The sequence below is a fragment of the Papio anubis genome, chromosome 3 (assembly GCF_008728515.1).
Source record: "Papio anubis isolate 15944 chromosome 3, Panubis1.0, whole genome shotgun sequence".
NCBI lineage: Eukaryota > Metazoa > Chordata > Mammalia > Primates > Cercopithecidae > Papio > Papio anubis.
In genome coordinates, this window is record NC_044978.1 from 182788604 (window position 1) to 182807763 (window position 19160).

The 19160-nt window shown below is 40.9% G+C and overlaps 1 protein-coding gene across 2 annotated transcripts in view; it reads left to right on the forward strand.

The window, feature by feature from the left end:
- The window catches only part of POLN (DNA polymerase nu), a 168719-nt gene that overhangs the window by 37410 nt on the left and 112149 nt on the right, over positions 1-19160 (forward strand). For both annotated transcript variants that reach the window (XM_031664783.1, XM_031664784.1), the window contains 3 exons: positions 8711-8904; positions 13150-13212; positions 14204-14316. In XM_031664783.1, the coding sequence (XP_031520643.1) occupies positions 8711-8904; positions 13150-13212; positions 14204-14316 (370 nt within the window). The remainder of the gene's footprint in view (positions 1-8710; positions 8905-13149; positions 13213-14203; positions 14317-19160) is intronic.

The window sequence follows — 19160 nt, forward strand, 5'->3', positions numbered from 1 at the left end:
GTATAGAAGTGTTCCCTGTTCACTGCATCCATGCCAATATCTATGATTTTTTGACTTTTTGATTATGGCTATTCTTGCAGGAGTAAGGTGGTATTGCATTGTGGTTTTGATTTGCATTTCCATGATCATTAGTTATATTGAGCATTTTTTCATAATTCGGTGGCCATTTGTATATCTTCTTTGGAGAATTGTCTATTTATGTCCTTAGCCCATTTTTGATGGGATTGTTTGTTTTTTTCTTGCTAATTTGTTTGAGTTCATTGTAGATTAAGGATATTAGTCCTTTGTCAGATGTATGGATTGTGAAAATTTTCTCCCACTCTGTGGGTTGTCTGTTTACTCTGTTGACTATTCCTTTTGCTATGCAAAAGCTTTTTAGTTTAATTCTTGCTAATTTGTTTGAGTTCATTGTAGATTAAGGATATTAGTCTTTGTCAGATGTATGGATTGTGAAAATTTTTTCCCACTCTGTGGGTTGTCTGTTTCCTCTGCTGACTATAGTTTTTGCTATGCAAAAGCTTTTTAGTTTAATTAAGTCTCAGTTATTTATCTTTGTTTTTATTACATTTCCTTTTGGGTTCTTGGTCATGACATCCTTGCCTAAGCCAGTGTCTAGGAGGGTTTTTCCAATGTTATCTTCTAGAATTTTTATAGTTTCAGGTATTAGATTTAAGTCTTTGATCCATCTTGAGCTGACGTTTGTATAATGTGAGAGATGAGGATCCAGTTTCATTTTATATGTGGCTTGCCAATGATCTCAGCACCATTTGTTGAATAGGATGTCCTTTCCCCACTTTATGTTTTTGTTTGCTTTGTCGAAGATCAGTTGGCTATAAGTATTTGGGTTTATTGCTGGGCGCAGTGGCTCACACCTGTAATCCCAGCACTTTGGGAGGCCGAGGCGGGAGGATCATGAGGTCAGGAGATCGAGACCATTCTGGCTAACACAGTGAAACCCCGTCTCTACTAAAAATACAAAAATTAGCCGGGCGTGGTGGCGGGTGCCTGTAGTCCCAGGTACTCGGGAGGCTGAGGCAGGAGAATGGCGTGAACCTGGGAGGCAGAGCTTGCAATGAGCTGAGATCACGCCACTGGACTCCAACCTGGGCGGCAGAGCGAGACTCTGTCTCAGAAAAAAACAAAAAGTATTTTGGTTTATTTCTGGGTTTTCTATTTGCTTCAGTTGGTCTGTGTGCCTATTTTTATGCCAGTACCATGCTGTTTTGGTAATGATGCTTATAGTATAGTTTGAAATCAGGTACTGTGATGCCTCCAGATTTGTTCTTTTTGCTTAGTCTTGCTTACTTTTTATTTTTATTTTTATTTTTTTTTTTTGAGACAGAGTCTTGCTCTGTCACCCAGGCTGGAGTGCAGTGGTGTGATCTCAGCTCACTGCAACCTCCAACTCCTGGGTTCAAGTGATTCTTCTGCCTCAGCCTCGCAAGTAGCTGGGACTACAGGTGCGTGCCACCACACCTGGCTAATTTTTGTATTTTTAGTAGAATGAGGTTTCACCATATTGGCCAGGTTGGTCTTGAACTCCTGACCTGGTGTTCTACCCACCTTGGCCTCCCAAAGTGCTGGGATTACAGGTATAAGCCACCATGCCTGGCCTAGGATTGTTTTTTATAGTTCTGTGAAGAATGATGGTGGTATTTTGATGGGAATTGCATTGAATTTGTAGATTGTTTTTGGCAGTGTAGTCATTTTCACAATATTGATTCTACCCATCCATGAGCATGGGATGTGCTTCCATTTGTTTGTGTCATCTGTTATTTCTTTCAGCAGTGTTTTGTAGTTTTCCATGCAAAGGTCTTTCACCTCCTTGGTTAGGTATATTCGTAAGTATTTTATTTTTTTGCAGCTATTGTAAAAGGGGTTGAGTTCTTGATTTGATTCTCAGCTTAGTCACTGTTAGTGTATAGAAGAGCTACTGATTTGTGCACCTTAATTTTGTATCCAGAAACTTGACTGAATTCTTTCATCAGTTATAGGAGCTTTCTGGAGGAATCTTTAAGGTTTTCTAGGTAAACAATCATGTAATCAGCAAATAGTGACAGTTTGACTTCCTCTTTATTGATTCGGTTGCTTTTTATTTCTTTCTTTTGTCTGATTGCTCTGGCTAGGACTTCCAGTACTATATTGAAGGGAAGTGGTGAGAGTGGGCATCCTTGTCTTGTTCCAGTTCTCACGGGGAATGCTTTCAACTTTTCTCCATTAAGTATTATGTTGCCTGTGGGTTTATAATAGATGGCTTTTATTATATTGAGGTATGTCCCTTGTGTGCCAATTTTGCTGAGAGTTTTAATAATAAAGCAATGCTGGATTTTGCTGAATGCTTTTTCTGCATCTATTGAGATGATCATGTGATTTTTGTTTTTAATTCTGTTTATGTGACGTATCACATTTATTGACTTGCGTATGTTAGACCATCCCTGTATCCCTGGTATGAAACCCACTTGATCATGGTGGATTATCTTTTTGATATGTTGTTGGATTTGGTTAGCTAGTATTTTGTTAAGGACTTTTGCACCTATGTTCATCAGGGATATTGGTCTGTAGTTTTCTCTTTTGGTGATATTCTTTCCTGGTATTGGTACTAGGGTGATACTGACTTCATAGAATGATTTAGTGAGGATTCCCTCTTTTTCTATCTTGTGGAATAGTGTCAATAGGATCAGTACTGATTCTTCTTTGAATGTCTGGTAGAATTCTGTTGTGAATCTGTCTGGTCCTGGACTTTTTTTGTTGGTAATTGTTTTGTTACCATTTCAATCTCACTGCTTGTTATTGGTTTGTTCAGGACATCTAATTCTTCCTGATTTAAACTAGAAGGGTTGTATCTTTCCAGGAATTTATCCATATCCTCTAGATTTTTGAGTTTATGTTTGTAAAGTTATTCATAGTAGCCTTGAGTGATCTTTTGCATTTTTGTGGTGTCAGTTGTTGTATCTCCCATTTTGTTTCTAATTGAGCTTATTTGGATTTTCTCTCTTCTTTTATTGGTTAATCTTGGTAATGGTCTATCAATTTTATTTATCTTTTCAAAGAACCAGCTTTTTGTTTCATTTATCTTTTTTTTTTTTTGAGACAGAGTTTTGCTCTTGTGCAGGCTGGAGTGCAATGGCACAATCTCAGCTCGCTGCAACCTCTGCCTCCCGGGTTCAAGTGATTCTCCTGCCTCAGCCACCCAAGTAGCTGGGATTACAGGCATGTACCACCACACCTGGCTAATTCTTTGTATTTAGTAGAGACGGGGTTTCACCATGTTGGTCAGACTGGTCTCCAACTCCTGACCTCAGGTGATCCGCCCTCCTCTGCCACCCAAAGTGCTGGGATTACAGGCATGAGCCACCGTGCCTGGCATTTGTTTCATTTATCTTTTGTATTTTGTTTGTTTGTTTCAATATCATTGAATTCCGCTCTGATCGTGGTCATTTCCTTTCTTCTGCTGGGTTTAGGTTTGGTTTGTTCTTGTTTCTGTAGTTCCTTGAGGTATGACCTTAGATTGTCTGTGCTCTTTCAGACATTTTTTTGTTTGTTTGTTTTTGAGACGGAGTCTTGCTCAGTCGCCCAGGCTGGAGTGCAGTGGCGTGATCTCAGCTCACTGTGAGCTCTGCCTCCTGGGTTCATGCCGTTCTCTGCCTCAGCCTCCCGAGTAGCTGGGTCTACAGGCGCCCGCCACCACGCCTGGCTAATTTTTTTTTGTATTTTTAGTAGAGACGAGGTTTCACCATGTTAGCCAGGATGGTCTCGATCTCCTGACCTTGTGATCTGCCCGCCTAGGCCTCCCAGAGTGCTGGGATTACAGGCGTGAACCACTGCACCCGGCCAGACTTTTTGATGTAGGTGTTTAGGGCTATGAACTTTCTTCTTAGCACTGCCTTTGCTGTATCCAAGAGGTTTTGATAGATTGTGTCACTGTTGTCCTTCAGTTTGAAGAATTTTTTTTTTTTTTTTTTTTTTTTTTTAAAGGGAGTCTTACTATGTTGCCAGGCTGGAGTGCAGTGGCAGATCTTGGCTCACTGCAACCTCTGCTTCCCAGGTTCAAGTGATTCTCCTGCCTCAGCCTCCCAAGTAGCTGAGAATACAGGCATGTGCCACCATGCCCAGCTAATTTTTGTATTTTTAGTAGAGACGGGATTTCACCATGTTGGCCAGGATGATCTCGATCTCCTGACCTCATAATCTGCCCTCCTTGGCCTCTCATAGTGCTGGGATTACAGGCGTGAGCCACCATGCCCAGCCCAGTTTGAAGAATTGTTTAATTTCCATCTTGATTTCATTTTTGAGCCAATGATCATTCAGGAGCAGGTTATTTGATTTCCATGTATTTATGTGGTTTTGAAGGTTCCTTTTGGAGTTGATTTACAGTTTTATTCCACTGTGGCCTGAGAGAGTGCTTGATATAAGTTCAGTTTTCTTAAATTTACTGAGGCTCATTTCATGGCCTATCATATGGTCTATCTTGGAGAAAGTTCCATGCACTGATGAATGGAATGTATATTCTGTGGTTGTTGAGTAGAATGCTCTGTAAATATCTGTTAAGTCTATTTGTTCCAGGGTACAGTTTAAATCCATTGTTTCTTTTTTTGTTGTTTGTTTTGTTTTGTTTTGAGACGGAGTCTCGCTCTGTCGCCCAGGCTGGAGTGCAGTGGCCAGATCTCAGCTCACTGCAAGCTCCGCCTCCCGGGTTCCCGCCATTCTCCTGCCTCAGCCTCCCGAGTAGCTGGGACTACAGGTGCCCACCATGACACCCGGCTAATTTTTTATATTTTTAGTAGAGACGGGGTTTCACCATGGTCTCGATTTCCTGACCTCATGATCTGCCCGCCTCGGCCTCCCAAAGTGCTGGGATTACAGGCGTGAGCCACTGTGCCTGGCCAAATCCATTGTTTCTTTGTTGACTTTCTGTCTTGATAAACTGTCTGGTGCTGTCGGTGGAGTCTTGAAGTCCCCAACTATTACTGTGTTAGCTACTCTTGCTTGCTTTTGGTCTCCCTTTGCATGGAATGTCTTTTTCCACCCTTTTACCTTAAGTTTATGTGAGTCCTTATGTGTTAGGTGAGTTTCTTATAGGCAGCAGATAGTTGGTTGGTGAATTCTTATCCATTCTGCAATTCTGTATCTTTTAAGTGGAACATTTAGGCCATTTACATTCAACCTTAGTATTGCGTTGTGAGGTACCATTCCATTCATTGTACTGTTTGTTGCCTGCATAGCTTGTTTCTTTTCTTTTTTTTAATTGTATTTTTGCTTTATAGGGCCTGTGAGATGTGCGCTTTAAAGAGATTGTGGTTTGATGTGTTTCCAGGATTTGTTTCAAGATTTAGAACTCCTTTTAACAGTTGTAGTACTGGCTTCCTAGTGGCGAATTCTCTCAGCATTTGTTTGTGTGAAAAGGACTGTATCCTTCCTTCACTTATGAAACTTAGTTTCGCTGGAAACAATTGTTTTGTTTCAGGAGGCTGAAGATAGGGCCCAGTCCCTTCTAGCTGGGAGGGTTTCTGCTGAGAAATCTTCTGTTAATCTGATAGGTTTTCCTTTATAGGTTACCTGGTGCTTTTGCCTCATAGCTCTTAAGATTCTTTCCTTTGTCTTAACTTTAGATAACCTGATGACAATGTGCCTAGGCAATGATCTTTTTGCAGTGAATTTCCCAGGTGTTCTTTGAGCTTCTTGTATTTGGATGTCTAGGTCTCTAGTAAGTCCAGGGAAGTTTTCCTTGATTATTCCCCAAATATGTTTTCCAAACTTTTAGATTTCTCTTCTTCCTCAGGAACGCCAATTATTCTTAGGTTTGGTCGTTTAACATAATGTGAGACTTCTTGGAGGCTTTATGTTTTCTTATTCTTTTTTCTTTATCTTTGTTGGATTGGGTTAATTTGAAAACCTTGTCTTTGAGCTCTGAAGTTCTTTCTTCTGCTTGTTTAATTCTAATGCTGAGATTTTCCAGAGCATTTTGCATTTCTATAAGTATATCCATTGTTTCCTGAAGTTTTTATTTTTTTAATATATACTATCTATACCTATTTCATTGAAAATTTCTCCCCTCATTTCTCTCTCCCTTCCTTCCTTCCTTCCTTCCTTCTTTCTTTCTTTCTGTTTTTTTTTTTGGGAGTGTTGTGGGGGACGGAGTCTCACTGTGTCACCCAGGCTGGAGTGCAGTGGCATGATCTGGGCTCACTGTAACCTCCGCCTCCCGGGTTCACACCATTCTCCTGCCTCAGCCTCCCGAGCAGCTGGGACTACAGGCATGTGCCACCACGCCTGGCTAATTTTTTATATTTTTAGTAGAGATGGAGTTTCACCATGTTAGCCAGGATGGTCTCAATCTCCTGACCTCGTGATCTGCCTGCCTTGGCCTCCCAAAGTGCTGGGATTACAGGTGTGAGCCACAGCACCTGGCCTCCCCTCATTTCTTGTATCATTTTTTTTGACTTCCTTAAACTGGGCTTTGCCTTTCTCTAGTCCCTCCCTGATTAACTTAATAACTAACCTTCTGAATTCTTTTTCAGGTAAATCAGGGGTTTCTTCTTGGTTTGGATCCACTGCTGGTGAGCTAGTATGATTTTTTGGGCATGCTAAAGAACCTTATTTTGTCATATTACCAGAGTTGGTTTTCTGGTTCCTTCTCATTTGGTTAGGCTCTGTCGGAGGGAAGGTCTAGGACTCAAGGCTGTTGTTCAGATTCTTTTATCCCACAGGGTGTTCTCTTTATGTAGTCCTCTCCCGATTTTCCTAGGGATGTGGCTACCTGAGAGCTGAGCTGTAGTGACTGTTATCTGTCTTCTGAATCTAGTCACCCAGCAAGTCTACCAGGCTCCAGGCTGGTGCTGGGGATTGTGTGCTCAGAGTCCTGTGATGTGAACTGTCTGTGAGTCTTTTGGCCATGGATACCAACACAGTATTTGGGGTGTCTCCTGGGTCCTGCAGGAGCAATCTGCTTCCTTCAGAGGGTCTGTGTTCTCTCTGCTTTCGTGATTTATTCTTGTAGTCATTCTAGAGCAAAAGGTCACAATGCAAGCCTCCACGCTCTGCTCTGTCCGTCCCAGGGGGAGCTGCAATCTACTCCTGCCTCCCATCTGCCATGATCTCCTAATTCTCTCTGATTATTGGAACTTTGTAGTAAGTTTTGAAATCAAGAAGAGTGGGTCCTCCAACTTTGTATTTTTCAAGATTCTTTTGGGTATTGTGCTTCCTTCGCTTGTCAGTTTTAGGATCAGTTTGTCAATTTATGCAAAAATCCAACTGGAATTTTGATATAAATTGTGTTAAATCTCTAGATTAATTTTGTGAGTCTTGCCATCTTATTATAATAGTATTGAGTTTTCTGATCCATAAACATGGGATAATGGGATATTCTGATCCATAAACATGGGGTATCTCCATTTATTTAAAACTTTAATTTCCTTTAGGATGTTTTATAGTTTTCAGTGTAGTATGCAAGTCTTGCTTTACCTTTCATTTTTTTAAAGGCATTTTGATGGCTAAAGAATGTAAGTTGATAGTTTATTTTCTTCCAGTAGTTTCATAATATTACTCTACTGTTGGCTGGGCACGGTGGCTCACACCTGTAATCCTAGCACTTTGAGAGGGCAAGGTCAGCGGATTGCCTGAGCTCAGGAGTTCGAGACCAGCCTGGGCAACACAGTGAAACCCTGTCTCTACTAAAATACAAAAAAATTGGCTGGGTGTGGCGGTGTTAGCCTGTAGTCCTTGCTATTCTGGAGGCTGAGGCAGGAGAATTGTTTGAACCCGGGAGGCGGAGGTTGCGGTGAACTGAGATTGTACCACTGCACTCTAGTCTGGGTGACAGAGCAAGACTCCATCTCTTTAAAAAAAAAAAAAAAAAGTATGTATATATATCTACTGTCTTCTGAGTTGCTTTATTTCCGACGAGAAATCTGCCGTCATCCTTATCTTTGTTTCTATCTATGTAATGTGTTCTCTCACCACCCCCCACCCTTTATCACTGGTTTTAAGCAAATGATCTGTAGTTTTCTTCATGTTCCTTGTACTTGAGGTTTATTGATCTTCTTGGTTCTAATGATTAACTTGGGGATAAAGGACAAACTTATTATTATGTTGAGTTTTTAAATCCTTGAGTATTATATGTCTTTGTTATTTAGGTCTTCTCTGATTTCTTTCATTAGCATTTTGTAGTTTTCAGCATACATATCCTGTATGTATTTTGTTAGTTTATACTTAAGTATTTCATTTTTTAGAGTTCTATAAATGGTGGTTTTAAAAAATTTTATTTTCACATGTTATTGCTAGAATATAAAAATATATTACATTTTTGTCCTTTGATCTTGTATCCTGCAACCTTGCTAAATTTACATATTAGCTTCAGGATTCATTTTTTACAGGTTCCTTTAGATTTTCTACACAGACATTCATGCCATCTGTTAATAGGGAAAGTATGATGCTTCCTTTCTGATGTGTATGCCTTTTATTCCTTTCTCCTTTCATATTGCCCTGGATGAGACTTCCATCATGATGTTGGAGAGGGTAGAGACCAGATTTGGAGCGTAAAGTCATGGATTCATGGATTCGGCTTTTGGCCTCAATTGTCATTAAAAAAGCCATTCATTTTCAAGTTTAATTTTAGGCCTTTTCTTGTTCTCTCTGCTTAATTTTAAAATGTGTATCTTTCTGTAGACAGATATATTGTCTAGGTTTAATTTATTTTGTGGTGTTTCCACAGACCCCCATTTCCTCTGTTAGAGGAATTGTGATGTTACTCAAACGCCAAGCAGAGGGTGGCCATGGTTGTCCAGATGCCCCGGCCTGTGGTCCTGTCCTGGAGGGCTTTGTGTCGAATGATCCATGCATCTACATTCAAATAGAGCACTCTGCTATCTGGGACCAAGAACAGGAGGCACATCGACAGTTTGCCCGGTAAAAAATCTTCACGCATGGACTCACACCCTACTTACATGCCTGCTTTATACTAATGGAAAGTTTTTCAAGGTCCAGTTTTAATTGTTTAAACTTTTAGAAGTTTTGTGTGGGCACATGAAAATAAAATGGATCCAAGTGATAGAAATCTCTGCAAATACTGGCCCTCTCTCTCCCAGAGAGTATCCGGAATGGAGTTCCATTCTGTGGGAGCAGCCTGCTCCAGGACTTGAAGCAACTTCACAATGAGAAGCTAGGGAGAAAAGCATCAACCCCAGACCCTGAAAATCCCCTGTCACTGGCAGAGTCCCAGATGATTTTCCTTATCATACTTGTTCATTCATTCACAGCATTAGAAAACAAAGTTATCACTGCCTGCAAACAATAAATTGTCCTTAATACCACCAAGGATGGGACTAGTTTCAAAGCTCTATGTCTGTGGAAAGAGGCAAGACCTGTCTCACCTCTTTGGACTGGCCCTCTTAGAATCACAGAATTTTAGAGCAGGCAGGGTTCCTCCTGCCGCCCCTTCTGGATTCTGAAAAACCCTTTCTGGGATGGATCTTGTACTCTTCCTCACTGTTTCTTTGCTTAGGTTATGCACATGACTTGGGCTTCTGCCTCAAATGGAGGTATCCACTACCTTCCCAGCCCTCTGATTTAAGGCCAGTTAGCCACCCTGGAAGATCAAGGCAGCTCCGGAGGAAGCTGGGCCCCATTACTAGCCTTTCCATGCTTCATACAGGCTCACTGGGCTCTGGGTGATTTTAGGTAACTTTTGGGGAGAAGGGGACAATGTGTGACAAACATAGCTTTCAGCTCCCAACAGAACCCTTCATTTTCTTTTTATGTAATTTTCTCTTTAAAGAACAACTGGTCAGGTCTAGTGTATGGAGATCCCTTGTGAGGAGAGAGCCCTAATATCTGGATGATGTTTCTGAATCTAGTTGACGTTTTGCACTTGGACATCTAGTGGTCATTTTAGGCAAACATGTCCAGACTGAACTCCTGTCTTCCCTGGACCCTGCCTCCTGTGGCCTGGCTGTCTTAGTCAGTGTCAGCCCTCCATGAGCTTAGGCAAAAAGTCCTGGGGTTAACTCTGACTTCTCTCTACTTTCCACAAACCATATCAAGCTCTCAGCAAGTCCTATTGGCTCTGCCTTCAAGTGTAGCTAGAATCTGCCCTCTGCTTATCTACTGTGTTGCTGTTACTCGGCGCAGGTTGTTACCTCCTACTGGATCACAAGAACTTCCACACTGGACTCCTGCTTCCACCTGCCCCTTCAGTCTGTTTTCCGTGCAGCACCCAGAGCTGGCCTGTTAAAGCACAAATCAGATCACATCACTTCCCTGCCCCAAACCCTCAAACAACTCCTGCTTCACTCTGAGGAAAACCCAAAATCACTGCTTTTAGGCCTTCTGGCTAAGATCAAGTGTAGAAAAGCCACAGGACCTGTGAAGGCCCTTGCCCTCAAGGTCTGCTTACTCTGGCCCCTCCACTGTCTTCAGCCTCACCCCTCCTCTCTCCCGGCCTTTCAGTGCACTCCCACCCACCTCCTTGCTGTTCCTGACCATGTGTTACGCGCCTCTGCCCAAGGGCCTGGTGCCACCATCCCTCCCTGCAGCATTCTCCCAAATAACTGCATGGTTTGCTGCCACATTCCTTTATGTTTTTCTCTGAACAAACAAAAAGTAAACTATGAAAACACAAAAGTACAGAGTAGTATACGCATCCACCCAGGCCAACATTATCAAAGGTTTTTCCTTACTTCCTTCATCTGTCCGTTTCCTGGGGCAGGGGGAGAGGACTGAGGTTAAAGAAAATCCCAACCTATTGTTTTGCCCTCTCATGACTCTAAAAACTATGGGCTTTGTTTTGTTTTGTTTTTACAGAGCCACAGTGCCATTTTAAAACTTAACAAGTTGTATATCCAGTCCAAATTTGAAGCTACCTGATTGTCTAAAAAATGTCCTTCTACAGTTGACTTGTTGGAATCAGGACATAGCATTGGGTGGCCATGTCTCTATTTTTTTCTAATCTGGAGCATCCCTCAGCCCCTCTCCCTGTCTTGGAGGAGGTCCCATGTCCTGGATTCGTTTGTTTGCCTCATCATGAAGTTCTTTAACTTGTTCTCTCTCCTCCATATTTTCTGTAAACTGGAGTTAGCTCTAAATGCTTGATTATTTGGGTCCAACTTGTTTTGCACAGCACTTCCTAGGTGGAGTCATAAGCTTCACACTCCATCTGTGATGCAGTTGGATGGCCAGATTTAACAAATTAAAATATAGGACACTAAATTTGAATTTCAGATAAATAACTAATTTCTTAGTATACGTATGTCCCAAATATTGCATGGGACATACTTATACTAGAAGAATACATCTCTAAAAAATATGTAATTTTTTTCAGATAATAATTATTCATGATTTTTCTGAAATTCAGACTTAACTGGTGTCCTCCAGACTTCCTTTAGTGATGCAATTGGGTTGTCCCAGTTTTCATGGTGCTGAGAGGGAGCAGCGGGTTCAGGTGGTGTCAGCACAAGCCCTTCCTTATAAACTTCTCCCCTAAACTTTCCCTTAATGGTTTTGTGCTTTGATGAGGATCATCTAAATCACTTATTTAATTATGGCTAGTAAGATGGTGATTTTTCTAACTCTATCGTTTCTTCCACATCTAGTGGCTAAAATTTTCTGTAAATAACTTTCCTCTACCAACTAGGCTTTTGTTTACCTTATCCTTCATGTCTTTCCTCAAGAGTTACCTTGGCTAGGAACAGTGGCTCAGGCTGAGGTGGGAGGATGGCTTGAGGCTGGAGTTTGAGACTAGCCTGAGCAACACAGTGAGACCCCATCTCTACAAAAAATTTTAAAATTACCCAGGTACAGTGGCATGTGCCTATAGTCCCAGCTACTCCAGAGGCTGATGTTGGAGGATCACTTGAGCCCAGCAGTTTGAACCTGCAGTGAGCTGTGATTGCGCTACTGCACTCTAGCCTGGATGACAGAGTGAGGCCCTGTCTTAAAAAAAAAAAAAAAAAAAAAAATTACCAAGCTAAAATAAATAAAAAAGAATTACTAAGCTAAAAAAAAAAAAAAGAATTACCTTATCAGACCTTCCTTGACCACCCTACATGAGATGGTACCCCACTGCTAACCCCACATACATGACTTTCATTTGTGTTCAGTAGTGTGTTCATTAATGTATCCCCAATATCTAAGAACAATGCTACAAAGCAAGTGTTTAATCAGTATTTATTCAATATTATCATTGAATGAATGAATGTTGAGGCTTAATTTTTATAAGTTCTAGGACAATCAAATTAATACATTGCCTCAAGTACCATAAATTGGAAATAATAATCCCAATCCTATGATTATGTCTTTGAGATTCAAAATAAATTTAAATAAATCACATTTAAATTAATACACATACTTTTTTGCACAAAACATGTTTAATAACATTTATTAAATGACCTGTGCAAGGCCTTTCACATACACACTGTCCCTTCACCTTCACATTCTCTCTGTATGTTATACCTTATTCACTCCATTTTACAGATGAGAAAGCCTCAAATCTAGCTTATATATATGTAAATATATATGTGTGTATGTGCGTATATACATGTACATATATACATGTTTTATTTTAAGAGCCAGAGTCTCTCTTTGTTGCCCAAGTTGGAGTGCAGTGGTTGTGATCACGACTCATTGCAGCGTCAACCTCCTGGGCTCAAGTGATTGTCCCTCCTCAGCAGCCTTACCCCAGTAGCTAGGACTTTAGGACTATAGGCATGCACCACCATGCCTCGCTAATTGCCATTTAGCTTACAAGGTATTCTTTTTGTTGTTTGTTTTATAAAGATAAAAATCAATTAGTCTCTTATTAGCAGAAGATAGTGTAGTTGGTAGATTACCTTATCATGAAACTCTTGAGTTTTAAGGATGAAGGAGCAGCAATGGGAAGTGGGCTCCATGGCCCCAGTTCTTCTCCTTCATAAGCTCTTTACTCCATCTTGGACACCCTCCTCACCGGTCCAGCCAAGCCAAGATCTGAAGCTGTGTTATTGGCACTTTACCGTCCCTACCATCCTGGCCGCCCTTTTCAAGGGAAACCAAGGTGAAATCACATAAAGTACAAAAAGCCTACAAATGTCTTTCTGTGGAACAAGTCCAAGCAAAATCTAACTGCAATTTGGCTAAGTGTGCAAAGCTCATTAGGCTCTTGATTTCTTTCTCCCTCAGCTCTAACCAAAGAACCTCGACCTTCTGGGACCAAGAACAGGAGGCACATCAACAATTTGCCAGGTAAGAAATCTTCATTAATGTATTAATGAACATTTACTATAAAGAGGGATTGATGGCTTTGGTAGCTTAGAGGTTGGGCCCTGGCAGCAGGAAGATACGGTCTCAGATCCCAGCATTGCCATTTGTTAGTCATTTAACCCTGGCCAAATTGCTTAAGCTTTTCAAGACTAAGTTTTCTCATCTGCAAAACGGTTCTAGTGCATGCCAGATAGGATCGTGATGAGGTTTCAATGCAGCAATCACTTCACACACAATGCTACGAAGTGTTCAGCATGGTATCTGGCACATGGTAAGTATTCAGTCAGTTTTAACAATTGTGAATCCCATATTCAAAGTGCTCATGGTATAATGGAGAGAACAAATGTTCAAGGTACCTTATAATAGAGCAAGTGTGCTTCCCACTGTACTACATGTGTGGGCAGGGGTACAGAAGAGATACAGAAGAGGGAGCAGCCCCCTGCCTGCGGAATTAGGGCATACCTTCCTGAAGATGGCCCTTGAACAGTTTGTGAAAACTGTGGGAAGAGAACTGTAGTCAAGAATACAGTATATGCAGTGGCCCAGGAGCAGAGCAGGACATGGCACAGCCTGGTGGTGGAGGAAAGGGAATTTAGTGTGATGAGAGAGTAGAATGTTTGAGGGGAGCTCTGGGAGAACGGGCTAGAGAGTCATCTTGGGGCCTGGCTGTAAAGAGCCAGTAAGTGTACCTTGCTCAGGGATGTAGGTCTTAATCTACAGGTAATGGGATGTTACCCAGGGATAAGCACTTGACAGTTGCGTGACCTTTGGTACCTTACCTCGTCTCTCTGTGTCTCGCTTTCATCATCTGTAAAATGCAGATAATAAATAATACCAACCTCTTGGAATTCTTTAGTTAATGTGTGTATGTGCTGTCTAAGTGATAGCTATTCGTCGAGTAGTAGTAATATTTTTCCAAGGTTGAAAGTTCCAAGTTAATGTTTAAATCAGTGAATTTCTTTTCATCTTCTAGGAACGTGCTATTTCAAACACTGAAATGTAAATGTCCTGTTATTTGTTTTAATGCTAAGGATTTTGTGAGAATAGTGCTGCAGTTTTTTGGTAATGATGGCAGTTGGAAGCATGGTAAGTTATATTTTTTGTTCTCTCTATAATTTAACTCTTCAACTGTGACTCCTCCTATCAATGGGAGAATGGTGAGGGCAGCCATGTCACACAACTCCTGGGGGACCTGGCCACACAGACTGATATGCCTCCTCATGGGCCCTAGGCATGGGGAGGAAGTTTTCCTCCATGTTTCTAGATTATTTGAATTTTTACAAGTATACATTACTTTCATAATTTAAAATAGGAAAGAATTAACTTAAGTAGCGTGGTCAGTGAGATTTGTTGTTACCACAAATAGCTTATAAACTTTCTAAGAATTAAACTACAGTCCTGAGTAATTAACATTGAAACAGTATAGGACCTACCTTTTATTTAAAATACTGAAGATTTATATTTTAGTTTTTTGATTTTTTTAGAGATGGGGTCCAACTCTGTTGCCCAGGTTGGTCTCAAACTGCTGGCCTCAAGCCAACTTCCTGCCTCAGCTTCCCAAAGTGCTAGGATTATAGGCATGACCACCGTACCTCGCTTAAAGTAGTAAAGTTTTTTATAACTTTTTAAAAACTAGATGGACATGGCCGGGCGCGGTGGCTCACGCCTGTAATCCCTGGCTAACACGGTGAAACCCCGTCTCTACTAAAAATACAAAAAATTAGCCAGGCATGGTGGCAGGCGCCTGTAGTCCCAGTTACTCGCGAGGCTGAGGCAGGAGAATGGTGTGAACCTGGGAGGCAGAGCTTGCAGTGAGCTAGGATCATGCCACTGCACTCCAGCCTGGGCAACAAGGCAAGACTCCATCTCAAAAAAAAAAAAAAATCTATGTTACTTAAAGCAATTAAAGAGTCCATGAAATCTCTATCAAAATACCAATGACATTCTTCATAGAAACAGGACAAAAAGGCCAGGGGCGGTGGCTCACGCCTGTAATCCCAGAACTTTAGGAGACCAAGGTGGGCGGATCACAAGGTCAGGAGATCGAGACCATCCTGGCCAACATGGTGAAACCCTGTCTCTACTAAAAATACAAATATAGGCGTAGTGGCGGGTTCCTATAGTCCCAGCTACTTGGGAGGCTGAGGCACAAGAATCGCTTGAACCCAAGAGGTGGAGGTTGCAGTGAGCCAAGATCACACCACTGCCCTCCAGCCTGGCAAGAGAGCAAGACTCCATCTCAAAAAAAAAAAAAGAAAGAAAGAAATAGGACAAAAAAACCCTAAAATCTGTATGGAACCAAACACCCAACAAAGCTGGAGGAATCACACTACCTGACTTCAAATTATACTACAAAGCTATAGTAACCAAGGCAGCATGGTACTGACATAAAAACAGACACAGACCAGGTGCGGTGGCTCAAGCCTGTAATCCCAGCACTTTGGGAGGCCGAGATGGGTGGGTCACGAGGTGAGGAGATCGAGACCATCCTGGCGAACACAGTGAAACCCCGTCTCTACTAAAAAGTACAAAAAAACTAGCCAGGCGAGGTGGCGGGCGCCTGTAGTCCCAGCTACTTGGGAGGCTGAGGCAGGAGAATGGCGTAAACCCGGGAGGCGGAGCTTGCAGTGAGCTGAGATCCGGCACCCCACCACCCTGGGGGAAAAAAGTAACCCCCAATAAAAAAAAAAAAAAAAAACAAAAAAAAAAAACAGACACATAGACCAATGGAACAGAATAGAGACCCCAGAAATAAATCAACACATTTACAGCCAATTCATTTTTGACAGGCTCCAAGAATATATATTGGGGAAAGGTGCTGGGAAAATCACACGCAGAAGAATGAAACTAGACTCCTATCTCTCACCATATACAAAAATCAAATCAAAATAGATTAAGCACTTAAATGTAAGAACCTGAAACTATGAAACATCTGGAAGAAAACACTGGGAAAATGCTCCAGGACATTTGTCTGGGCAATGATTTTTTTTTAACTAAAACTTCAAAAGTATAGGCAACAAAAACAAAAATAGACAAATGAAATTACATCTAGCAAAAACTGTACAGCAAAGGAAACAATGGAGTGAAGAGACAAATCACAGACTGGAAGAAAATATTTGCAAACTATCCACCTGGTAGGGGATTAATAACCAGGATATAAAAGGAACTCAAACAGTTCAATAGGGGGAAACATGATTTAAAACAGGCAAAGTATTTGAATAGACATTTCTGAAAGGAAGATATACAAAAGGCCAACAAGAATATTTAAAAATGCTAAACATCACTAATCATAAGAAAAACGCAAGGAAAATCACAATGAGATATCATCTCACCCCAATTTAAAAGGACTTTCATCAAAAAGATAGGGAATAACAGATATTGGTGAGGATATGGAGAAAGGGGAACCCTCATACACTATTGGTAGGAAAGTAAATTAGTACAGCCACTATGGAGAACAGTACGTAGGTTCCTCAAAAAACAAAATAGAGCTACCATATGATCCAGCAATCCCACTCCTGGGTATATATTCAAAAGAATCAAAATATTCAAAAGAATCAACATATCAGAGCAATATCTGCATTTCCATGTTACTGCAGCACTACTCACAATGCCAAAATAAGGAATTAACCTGAGTGTCCATCAACAGATAAATGAAGAAAATGTGGTATATTTACACAATGGAATTACTATTCAGCCATAAAAAATAATGAAATCCTGTCATTTGCAGCAACATGGATGGAACTGGAGGTCATTATGTTAAGTGAAATAAGCCAAGCACAGAAAGACAAATATCGCAGGTTCTCACTCATATGCAGGAGCTAAGAAAGCAGATCTCATGAAGGTAGAGTAGATTGGTGGTTATCAGAGGTCAGGAAGGGTAAGGGGGTGGTGGGTGGGATTAAGAGTAGTTGATTAGGCCGGGTGCGGTGGCTCATGCCTGTAATCCCAGCACTTTGGGAGGCCGAGACGGGCAGATCACGAAGTCAGGAGATCGAGACCATCCTAGCTAACGCGGTGAAACCCCGTCTCTACTAAAAAAATACAAAAAATTAGCCGGGCGAGGTGGCGGGCACCTGTAGTCCCAGCTACTTGGGAGGCTGAGGCAGGAGAATGGTGTGAACCCAGGAGGCGGAGCTTGCAGTGAGCCGAGATCCCGCCACTGCACTCCAGCCTGGGTGACAGAGTGAGACTCCATCTCAAAAAAAAAAAAAAAAGAGTAGTTGATTAACAGTTGCAAATATATAGTTAGGTAGAAGAAAGAAGACCTGGTGTTCAGTAAATCAGTAGAGTGACTATAGTAAAAAATAATCTATTGTATATTTCAAAATAGCTAGTAAAGGAAAATTCAAATGTTCCCAGTATAAAGAAAAGATAAATGTTTAAGGTGATAGATGTCCCAATTACACAGATTTGATTATTACAATTACACATTATATGAATATATCAAAATATCACAAGTCCCCCCCAAAAATGTATATCTATTATGAATCAGTAAAATTTTTAGAAGGAAAAAAAGAGAAAAAGATTACTGGCTATTTTGCTCGGGGGTGGGTAGAGATGATGGTGACCTCATGAGCCACTGCACCCAGCCGGTAACATTGATATTTTAGCAATATTAATTCTTGCTTTCCCTTGCTTTTATTCTATGTAAATCTGTATAAGTATTTCCTTATCCATTCAGCCATTCCATGTCTTTTAATTGAAACATTTAGTCCATTTACATTCAATATTACTGGTAGGTGAGGACTTATTACTGCCATTTTGTTACTTGTGGTTAAGTGATTTTCTCTGGTAGGATCTTTTTAATTTGTTGCTTTTTTGTGTGTGTGTATTTATTGCAGGTTTTTGCTTTGTGGTTACAAAAACCGATAATATATACACTACAAATAAAAAGAGGCTTACAAAAAAATCTTGTAACAAGTTATTTTAAACAGATGACAACTTACCTTTATTTATAAAGAAAAGACTAGAAACAAACAAATAAAGGAAAAACTGAAAAACCTCTACACTTTAATTCCACCCCCTACACACATTTTGACTTTTTGTTGCCTCAATTTATGTGTTTTTATATGGCCCATCTCTTAACAGGTTGCCATAGCTGTTACTGTTTTTTATAGATTTATCTTTTAATCTTCACACTGGAGTTATGAGTGGATTGTATACCACAATTACAGTGTTAGAGTATGCTGAGTTTGTGTATTTACTTTTACCAGTGGGTTTCAATCCTTCAAATGTTTTCTTTTTGTATGTTTGTGTTTTTTTCTTTCAGATTGAAGAACTCCTTTTAGCATATCTTGGAAGATGTATCTGGTGGTGATGAATTTCCTCAGTTTTTGTTTGTCTGGGGCTTTATTTCTTTTTCATGTTTGAAGGATAGCTTTGCTGGGCACAGAATTCTTGGTTGGCAGTTGTCTTTTGTTTTGTTTTCCTTTTTATTGGGCAGGGTGGGTGGTGGGGAGATGAGGTCTCACTCTGTCACCCAGGCTGGAATGCAGTGGTGTGATCATAGCTCACTGTAACCTCAAATTCTTGGGCTGAAGTGATCCTCCTGCATCAGCCTTCCAAGTAATTGGAACTACAGGTGTGTTCTACGACACCCAGATAATTTTTTAATTTTTATTTTGTAGAGACAGGGGTCTCACTATGTTGTCCTGGCTGCTGTTGAACTCCTAGCCTGAAGCAATCCTCCTTCCTTGGGCTCCCAAAGTGTTGGGATTACAGGTGTGGGCCACCAAGCCTGGCAGTTTTCTTTTCTTTCAGCACTTTGAATAGGTTATCCCACTCCCTCCTTCTGTTGAGAAACCTGTTGCCAGATGAATTGGAGCTCCTTTATATGTTATTTGTTCTTTTCTCTTGCTGTTTTTGGGGTCCTTTCTTTGTCCTTGACCTTTGGGGGTTTGCTTATTATATGTGTAGTAAAATATAGGGTA